The sequence below is a fragment of the Primulina huaijiensis genome, chromosome 7 (genome assembly GCF_012295235.1).
Source record: "Primulina huaijiensis isolate GDHJ02 chromosome 7, ASM1229523v2, whole genome shotgun sequence".
Lineage (NCBI taxonomy): Eukaryota > Viridiplantae > Streptophyta > Magnoliopsida > Lamiales > Gesneriaceae > Primulina > Primulina huaijiensis.
The window spans coordinates 6,978,416-6,988,900 of NC_133312.1; the positions used below are offsets into that span (position 1 = coordinate 6,978,416).

Genomic DNA, 10,485 nt, shown 5'->3' on the forward strand with positions numbered 1-10,485 from the left:
AAGGGAACAAATGAAACATTTATGAGGATTCTCGAGTTCTAGTCGGGAATTTGATAATTATTTACCACTACTTTTGATTTTATTGATGCAGATGAGGAAAATTTTGACATATTGTAATGGTGGTAGCAAAAAAAAATTTTCCAATAATGTCTATGATGACAAGAGAAATTCTAGCTTGCTTAGCTTCAACAGTTGTATTGGAAATACACTTGAAATACACTTACTATATAAGGGCAAGTTTTTCCTAAGTTTTTTTAAATTTAAATATTCATTTAAATAATATTTTTATTTTTTTAAAAAAAGTTGACTCAAACAAGGACAGCCGAGCCCATAATCTGGCCCGTAATCGACCATGAGAAGGTCGGTTAAGGGTAAGGAAATCTTGACTCGTACCCTTCGGGTCCTACCCAGAACCGTAGCCATGTCTATTTGCTAGACCATTTAAAACAAGAGGAAGTTGGTGAAAAATCCCCAATCAAAATATTTCTTTGGGTTCAATCCCTACCCACAAAATTGTGGTACTATGTCATACAAAATGTGGTACACTTCATGTGGAAATGTGATATACTTCATGTGGAAATGTGGTACTAAAAAAATACCCAGGGACTGAATACAAAAAAAATCGATGTCTGGAGACTGAAGGCCAATTTCCCGTTAAAACAAACATAATTTTAAATAATATTTTATTTTTATTTACAAAAAAATTGTATTTTTATCATGTATATTGTATTTTGATATTATATTTTGTCAAATTTTTAGTCTTATCTTGCTCTTTGTTATTTTGATAATTTTAGTTATTTTTTCAACGTGACGATCATGTGACACTAATGTAAATGATATACTTAAGCGATGGCTCAATACTCCTAATAAGTATTTTTCATTTATATATTTTAACATTTTATTTCTTATTTTATGGGTCACGAGCATTTACTTTTTTTAGGAACACAAAAACTTTTATGTGACGATTTCATGAGTTAATTTTGTAACATATCTCCAATTTAACCCGATTTTTGAAAAATTATTAATTTTTATGCTAAAAATTTTATTTTTCACTTTTTTAAGTATGAATCCGATTCACTTATTTATAAAAATAGATTTATGAGACTGTATCATAATATAATTATTTTTTTTAAAATTTCTTATTTAGAAGCTAATTAAATTTAAAAAAGAAGAAACGTGCTATTAGTCTCTTCCTCTCTTTTTTTCTTACCACTCCACTCCGTCTCCCTCACATGCACATCTTCACACATGTGCTGTTATAATCATCAATCAGAATCCATTGAGAATCATCACGTCCATCTGCGCCGTTTGAGCTATCGCAGCAGCCCATTTCTCCAGTCTTCCACTTTGTTTTCGATGGCTACTTCGTTGAATAGGTAGTTGATTTTCCTTTCGAGCTGTACGGTTGCATTCGGTGTAATTGTCGCGGTTCTGATCCTACATGTGGAATTGGAAGTAAAAGGAGAGGAGAAACGGAGCAAGTCCTGGGCAAGCGTGAATGATTGGATGGATTGGGGTGGTTTGGGTGTTAGGGTTTGTTTGGGAAATTTGGAGCTGGGTTTCTGAATTCTGATATCTGGGAACAACGATAGGATGAGCAACTCTGATGTCAGCAGAGTCGGTGGGCCAGTGGAGAGAGACATCGAGCAGGTGAGATTTCTTGAATTTAAGGAGTGTGGAGTTGGTACGTTTGAGCTACTGTCAGTGGAATCGTGTAATCTTTTGTTCAGCAGATCTACTGTGCCTTTTGTTCTGTTATTTTTGCTGATTTGAGTGGTTGGTGATTAATCGTATTTATGACTTGCTTTTTTGGTCGAAATTTTTAATTGCGCCGGTGTTACAATGTGATGTTTGCCGCAAGGAGTCTGAAATTTTTTATCTTATGATGTGGATTTGTGAATGTATTTGGAGAAGCTCCACAGTGACATGCCTGGAATTTGGAAGTTTTGCAAATGTGTTTGCCCATTCAACATTTTGCTTCAGAAGTTAATTTCATCCATATAACATCTTTGTGAATGAATCACGAGATCAGATATGGGAAAGAGATTTGAGACGTGTATTGCAGAAATGGGAATTTAAGAAACATTACGACATTTTGACTGTCTCTCTAAATTACATTCTTCTGCATTCCTGTGTACAATGAGTAGTCTGCGGCTTCAATATTCTATCTCTCATTCTATTTTCGATTATTATTCTGGCATTGTTATCAATTGTGTCAAACTGTGATTTAAGATGTTGCTTCAACTTAAAAAACAATCTATCTTGTAACAAGTGTAACAGCTTAATTCTTTTAAATCTAGCATTTTAAGTTGTAATGATTTATTTCTGTGAATATTTCTATTTATTTGTGAAATTTTATGCAAAATTCTCTTTTTCTTTACCAATTTTAGGCAGATTTTCTTTTAGATTGTTAACATCAGTTATTGGTACTTTGCTATCTTTCTTTTTGTAGGTTGTGACAATACTTGATCATTATGTTCTTTCGCAAAGTATGCTGACCGTGCTTAACATTTATTTTTAGATCTAGACAAGTATCTATAACATAAGCAGGCTATTGGCTGATCTTTTTTACAGGCCATTACCGCACTTAAGAAAGGTGCATACTTACTCAAGTATGGAAGAAGAGGAAAGCCTAAGTTTTGTCCATTCCGGCTGGCTAATGTAAGGTTCAGTGAAGTTTCTTGATGTGGTGCATTTGGGGTTTCGTATGTTACAAATTTGTTTTTAAATTGAGCCTGGGATGAAGTCTCATCCACTCCTAAGTCTCCAACGCATAAATTTTATGTAAAACTTCTTGTTTGTAATTACCATGCTTGTTGTGATCTGATTTCCAAAACTTGTTTTCACTCTAATAAATGCATGCAATAGGCTTGTATAACATGAATACTCACTCTCCTAATCAAATGATAGTCTAATATTAATTTACCAACGTTTCATGATTGTCTGGAATTCAAAGTTTATTTCCATAATGTCATAATTATGAAGGTTGTTTTCTGTTTCCAAATTATTGCCCACTTTGTATATATTCTGAGTCCTCAATCATAAATTTATGAGAATCATTTTGTCTATGTAGTTACGGGCTAATCTAGATAGCATGGAATGAGGCTTGATTATGTCTAGTTGAATGATAGTCTGGACAGCAGTCTGTCTCCTTGGCTCCAATTATCTTTTGTGAAGTGTTCTTTTGGTTTCGCTGCTAGAAGATGCTACGCTAATATACATTTTACCTCTCTCTGGGAAAGCTTATTGTTGCATTTTGATGCAATTCATGAACCTGAAGGAATTTTTTTTTAAAATACAAAGGTTTTTCCATTCACTGGTTGATTCCCATTTTTGAAGTCATAATATATCAGTTTGTGTTTCTTCACTCGATGCAAATGCCTGACAAGACGCTGAAAGATCTCTTGACTGACTTGATTTCAGGATGAATCTGTTCTGATATGGTTCTCAGGTAAAGAGGAGAAACACCTTAAACTTGGCCATGTGTCCAGAATTATATCTGGTCAGAGAACTGTGAGTTTCCATATCTTCGTTGACGTTTATCATTGTTATGCTATACAGTGATAAATCTCCAAATTTTGGTTTAAAGTGTGGAGAGGATGAAAGGTCGAGAACTAGGTCATGATTGGTAGATATCACCAATTACGGCTCGTATACAAGCTTTAAACATGTCATTGCATGATTTATAATGTCAAGAAAGATATCAGAAGTTACGTTCTTTCCAACAAATAAAAGATTTTTTGGATTAGTTTAGGTTATAACTTTTCATTGAATTGCTCGAGTTATTAAGCTAGAACAATCATTTCTTTTATCCTCTCTGTGATGGGCTGTTGTTAATAACGTGTCCTGGTTAAAAGGTCTCAAACATGATTTGATGGATTTGATGTTTAACTGAGGTGCCATATTACTGAATGGAGGGTGGTTTTTTTTTTTTTTTTTTTTTTTTTTTTTTTTTTTTTTTTNTAACAAGACTATTAAATGTTTGCTTCAATTTCTGACATTTTTCTGGTGAGTTTTGAATTCTCATTTTGGTACCCTGATTATTTATTTCTTTAACTTTATATTCCAGCCAATTTTTCAAAGGCACCCACGACCCGAGAAGGAGTATCAGTCCTTTTCTCTTATATACAACGACAGATCGCTAGATTTGGTAAGAGTCCCATTTCTTTCCTCAAAGTTCTTTTGAGTCAATTGTCTTCTGTCTTTTGATCCTTGTCAAATGGCATTCCTTTATAAATTATGGTGTTTTATCCTCTTAATTTGGTAGATATGCAAGGACAAGGAAGAAGCAGAGGCATGGTTTAGTGGACTCAAGGCATTGATTTCACGTGGTCATCAGCGTAAGTGGAAATCTGAATCAAGGAATGATGGAGTTTCATCTGGAGCTAATAGCCCCAAAACACACACACGGAGAAGTTCTCCGCTACATTCTCCATTTGGAAGTGGCGATAGCTTGCAGAAGGTGGAGTGAATTTTTATTTAATCTGCTTTCACATGGATGGCATATCTATTCTTATTTTAGATGTTCAAAAGACATCTACTCAAGATAGCTTTTTTCCATTGGAAATGTTGAAATAATTCAGTAGTCAATTCAGCAGGATGGACCTGATCAACTTCGCCTGCATAGTCCATGTGAAAGCCCTCCTAAATATGGTGGTCCGGATAAAATATTTTCAGATGTGATTTTATATGCTGTGCCTCCCAAGGGTTTCTTCCCCCCAGAATCTTCCAGTGCTTCTCTCCATTCACAGTCAACTGGTAACTCAGAAGGTTTACATGGTCACATGAAAGGAATGGGAGTTGATGCCTTCAGAGTAAGTCTTTCTAGTGCTGTAAGTTCATCGAGTCAGGGTTCTGGTCATGATGATGGTGATACCTTGGGGGATGTTTTCTTTTGGGGGGAAGGCACTGGTGATGGTGTTATCGGTGGTGGACCACACAGAGTGGGAAGTTATCTTAGTGCTAAAATGGACTCTATGTTGCCCAAGGCATTGGAATCTGCTGTCGTATTGGATGTTCAGAATGTTGCTTGTGGTGGACGACATGCTGTCCTAGTGAATAAACAAGGAGAAATATTCTCTTGGGGGGAGGAATTGGGCGGTAGACTTGGTCATGGTGTAGATTCAGATGTCTTGCATCCAAAGCTAATTGATACCCTGAGCAACACAAACATTGAACTTGTTGCATGTGGGGAAAATCATTCTTGTGCTGTCACACTTTCTGGTGATTTGTACACTTGGGGTGATGGTCGTTTTGGAATTCTGGGGCATGGGAATGAAGTGAGTCATTGGGTACCTAAAAGGGTTAATGGACCACTGGAGGGGATACATGTTTCTTTTGTCTCATGTGGGCCATGGCATACCGCCGTTGTGACCTCTGCTGGGCAGTTGTTTACTTTTGGTGATGGAACTTTTGGGGTTCTTGGTCACGGAAATCGTCTAAGTGTTTCAAAGCCTAGAGAAGTGGAATCCTTAAAAGGTCTCCGTACTGTACGAGCAGCTTGCGGTGTTTGGCATACTTCTGCAGTTGTTGAAGTTATGGTTGAGAACTCAAACTCAAGTAATTGTTCTTCAGGCAAACTTTTTACATGGGGAGATGGGGACAAAGGTCGACTTGGACATGGCAACAAGGAAGCAAGACTTGTTCCAACCTGTGTTACTGCTCTAGTTGAGCCGAACTTTTGCCAGGTTGCTTGTGGACACAGCTTGACAGTTGCTCTTACAACCTCTGGCCATGTATACACCATGGGAAGTCCTGTTTATGGGCAGCTTGGCCGCCCTCAAGCTGATGGGAAGCTCCCAGCACGTGTTGAAGGAAAACTTTTGAAGTGTCATGTGGAGGAGATAGCTTGTGGTGCCTATCATGTGGCCGTGTTGACTTCGAGAACTGAAGTTTATTCATGGGGGAAGGGAGCAAATGGGAGATTGGGCCATGGGGATACTGATGACAAAAATTCTCCAACCTTGGTGGACTCTCTGAAAGACAAACAGGTAAAAAGTATTTCTTGTGGAACTAATTTTACCACAGCCATCTGCTTACACAAATGGGTCTCAGGGATTGATCAGTCCATGTGCTCTGGATGCCGTTTACCATTTAATTTCAAAAGAAAACGCCACAATTGTTACAATTGTGGACTCGTGTTTTGTCATTCATGCAGCAGCAAAAAGTCACAGAGGGCTTCTATGGCACCAAATCCTTACAAAGCATGCCGAGTTTGTGATAATTGTTTCAACAAATTGAAAAAAGCTCTTGAAACTGACTCATCGACTCACTCATCTGTTAGTAGGAGAGCGAGTATGAATCAGGGGATAAATGATATTGCAGAAAAAAATGAGAAGTTGGACACAATATCCCGTCCCTATCTAGCTAGATTCTCTTCAATAGAATCCTTGAAACAAGAGGAGAGCCGCTCTTCCAAAAGAAACAAAAAACCAGAATTCAGTAGCAGCCGTGTATCACCTATCCCAAATGGAAGCTCCCAGTGGGGGGCACTTAATATCTCCAAGTCTTTCAACCCAGTATTTGGCTCATCAAAGAAGTTTTTCTCAGTTTCAGTTCCTGGATCAAGAATTGTTTCTCGAGCAACATCGCCAATTTCAAGAAGGCTAAGCCCCCCTCGTTCTACCACACCAACTCCCACTTTAGGAGGACTTGCGTCTCCTAAGATCGTGTTGAATGACACAAAAAGGATGAATGATAGCCTCGGCGAAGAAGTTCTTAAATTAAGATCACAGGTACTACAAGTTTCTTCTTATAATTCACTTGGGTGGTTTTATACTTTTTTTTTTTGCGCTCTTATTCTATTTTGATGCTTGCCGATGCATTGGAAGAGTGGAAATGCTTTTGAAATTATAAGAAATGGCCTTACAAGGCCTGCCATACTGGATGTGATGATGCTGAAGGGAGCACTGACCCACGTAGATGGGTGTTTACACAATATATGACATTTTCTTTTTCTTGGGGTAGTGAATATGGGAGATGGGGAGCAATAATACTTTTATATTGTAAGTAGTTTAGTAAGTTGAACGTAATTTCTTTCAATTATCCACTCCGCATGTGTGGAAATAAGAGGAATGGTTACAGTTTGTGTTGTTGCATTCCATCCGTAATGGAGACTGATGGAAAAAGCTTCATCCACATTTTAGTGAGGATGTGATCTGACGTGGCATTACAACTATTTAAGTTTTATGTTCATGGAGATAATGATCTATATAATTCATGGTGCATACGAGAATCCAACCTAACTCCTTTTGATGCTGCAAATAAAATAGTGAAGCATTAGATGTGGTAATTGTGTTGCAGGAAAATAGACTAGGGGTATACGGTATACCATACATTTTCTGGTCACCCTGATTTTTCATTGATTTTCTCCTTCCATGTTTGAATGGTGGAAGGTTGTTTCAGGAATTCTCATTTCGAAATAGACTACCGGAAGTTGGTATCTTTGTTTTGTACAGGATAAGTCTTTACAATGATTTGAACGACAATCCATCTGTGATTATCGGATGCATTCCTGACACGCTATTTATTACCTGATTAGATAATACTGAAGTTTTAAATATTGACCCCCTTTCTCTTCAGGTGGCAGGTCTTTCCAGCAAGGCTCAATTTCAGGAGGTAGAGCTTGAAAGAACAACTAAACAACTGAAGGAGGCAATAGCAATTGCAGGAGAAGAGGCTGCCAAATGCAAAGCCGCAAAAGAAGTGATAAAATCACTAACTGCGCAAGTAAGATGCACACTTTCTGGTCCTCAATTGATGGTTTGCAAGTTGTGGATTCGTTTGAATGTATTGATGAACTAAAGACATTCACCATCGTAAATATCTTTAGTAATGCAGTCGCTATACCATTACAGTGAAGTTAAGCTCGAACCAGATTGCTCTCTTTTGATTTTAGGTTCAAAATCATGCCATCAATATATGGAGTGTCTGCTTCATGGTTATCTGCAATAGTAGACACCCATAGATGATGTTGCTAATACTTATAATATTATCGAGGAGTTAGAGATTCTTGTCGAACTGCTTCTCGTTGATTGCAACTACGTTTAATCTTGCTGTGGGCGGTGTCCCTTTGAAATGTCCTTGCAAAAACTGTCGGGTGCCTCATATGTTGTTCCATTTGGTGTATAAAGTTAAGCAAACTGAGAAGTCCGCTTTCTAAAAGCCATTTTGAGTAATGATCAACATTAGAGCAATATTGACACCTGATGGAGCTTTCCCATAGTCATTCACCCAGACTGACTCTTTAAACTTAACTTTGTCTATAACTATTGGGTTAGAACTTGTAGAATGACGGCCATACAAATTATATTCAGCATCAAAGTACCCGTGTCTAGAAAATTACTGTCAAGGAATTCATTGCTAATCTAGAACTTAGATAATAAATGCAAAATTGCTGGAAGATGGCGGACAAAAGAATTTCTAAATTTTCGATGCAGTTCTTGATCATATTGGAAGAATGGTCCAAGACACCTATCTGTGTTGAATACTTTTTTGGTTGCTTTACTTGCTAACGATCTATTTTATCATATGTAGCTGAAAGAAATGGCTGAAAGGCTTCCTCTTGGCTCCGCTAGAAACGCCAAATCTCCGACTTTCGCTTCTCTTAGCTCTCCTTTATCAGTTGATGTTTCAAATGTGTACGTTGATCAGTTCAATTGTCAAATAAACGGCCAGGCACAGGAGTCTAATGAGTCAAACAAACTGCTTTCTAATTGGTCCAGCACTGCCAGTAATTGCAGTTTGGGTACCATCAGACAAAATCATACAGAAGCAATGACAAGAAATGGAAACAAAGCAAAAGAAAGTGATACTCATAATGAGAATGAATGGGTTGAGCAAGACGAGCCAGGTGTTTATATAACTCTTACCTCTCTACCTGGAGGGCGTAAAGATCTGAAGCGAGTCCGTTTCAGGTATGTCGCGTAGTGCTTTGCCCTCTTTCTTTTTTTCCCTTTCTTGAATATGGTTAGATGTGAACAAAGATGGAACATCTGTATTTCCATACTCTCAACTTAGCATGCATTTCTCCGGAGGACCCTAGCTTCAGGCCCAAAGCTTACAGCAAATACTGATTGGTTTATATGAATTCCTAAATAAAATCAATAATCATATATTAGTTTACGTATATTAGTAACTAATGACACTATTATATAAATTTTCTGTAAGTTTACATTAGTTCATATCTAAAATACTGAGAAACCCCATATCTAGTTGCTAATCCACATCCATTCCCACCAACAAAAATCAAGTTTTGGCTGCAGAAATTATTACACTGCTACAATTAGTAAGTGAAAGTGAACATGTTTAGATGTGGTTGAATGCAGTCGGAAGCGATTTAGCGAGAAGCAAGCAGAACAATGGTGGGCTGAGAACCGGGCTAGAGTATATGAATCGTATAATGTACGGGTGGTTGACAAATCAAGCATTGGCGTTGGAAGTGAAGACTTGGCACATTGACTGACATGCAGACCTCTAGTATGTACATCGAAATTTTTTCTTTCATTTTCACCAAATACACGTCTTCTTCAGTCAGGAACTGTCCCATCTGATCAAATATATGTTAAGCATTCGTCTTCCAGGGTAGGAAGCCAGGATTGCTATAAGAATACTAAGTAGAGGTTTTATCGTGGGATTTTCTGATCTTTCATTCACTCCCCCGCCCACAACCACCATTTTTTAACCCCAATTGCCGTCGTTAGTAGGATTAATCCCCTTGTGTGTTGGGGGCATGAGTTGAGGATAAGAAATGTAAATTCTTGCTAATATGCTGGCTCTGATAAAGTGAGCAGCTTCCATGTAAATTTCATAACCAAATGCGTTTTGAGTTTTCTGCTTTTCATTTTTAATTTTCCCACTGCTTGATGAGTAGTTTATTAGGTTAATTTTGTGTGCAGAATTACCTTTTCATGGGTGCCCATGTGAAAACCATAAACAAGACAAGACCCGTGAAAAGTAAAATGATTATATTCAACCCCGTGTTCTTGAAAATTTAAGCAAAAAACTTCTCTTTTTTGTTTGCATGGTGAACAAATATTTCGTCTTTTTTAGGGGTTTTAAAATGTTAAACGTCTACGAGCTTATGAAATGGAAAAAAAACGTAATTTCTCAAAGACATGCTACTTAAAAAATAATAATTTATTTGTTTTATGAGATATAATCATAAGGGTAGTAGGAACATTCTTTGATTTAATATATATTATGATGATGATGATGATGATGATGATAATGATTTGTAATAATAATCATAATAATATTGATACAATAAATAATTAATTTTTTAAGAAAGTAACTACAACAACAATAATAATAATATCAAAAGACACTGAAATTAAATTTATATCAATAAAATTAAAAGGGTAGTTGAATAGATTGTCTATGTGGAATCCCAAAATTGCTAAAACCTCTCATTAAAAAAAAATACATATTAACTCTTTATATTTTCGAATTTTGAGTACACATACTCTTGTTCATATGTGTTTTTAG

General features: G+C 36.8%; 1 protein-coding gene across 3 annotated transcripts; it reads left to right on the top strand.

Moving 5' to 3' along the window:
- The first annotated feature begins 1,197 nt into the window (after nt 1–1,197).
- LOC140980478 (PH, RCC1 and FYVE domains-containing protein 1-like) lies at nt 1,198–9,841 on the top strand. 3 transcript variants are annotated; one of them, XM_073446310.1, is made up of 10 exons: nt 1,198–1,650; nt 2,575–2,661; nt 3,424–3,513; nt 4,070–4,150; nt 4,268–4,462; nt 4,596–6,734; nt 7,582–7,728; nt 8,536–8,915; nt 9,327–9,477; nt 9,568–9,841. In XM_073446310.1, the coding sequence occupies exons 1-9, from the start codon at nt 1,594–1,596 to the stop codon at nt 9,457–9,459; spliced, it is 3,309 nt and encodes a 1,102-aa protein (XP_073302411.1). In that variant the 5' UTR covers nt 1,198–1,593; the 3' UTR covers nt 9,460–9,477; nt 9,568–9,841. The 3 variants fall into 3 exon arrangements, with proteins under 3 accessions (XP_073302411.1, XP_073302410.1, XP_073302412.1); XM_073446309.1 differs by having other exon boundaries at nt 9,327–9,841; XM_073446311.1 differs by having other exon boundaries at nt 4,599–6,734; nt 9,327–9,841.
- Nucleotides 9,842–10,485: the final 644 nt, after the last annotated feature.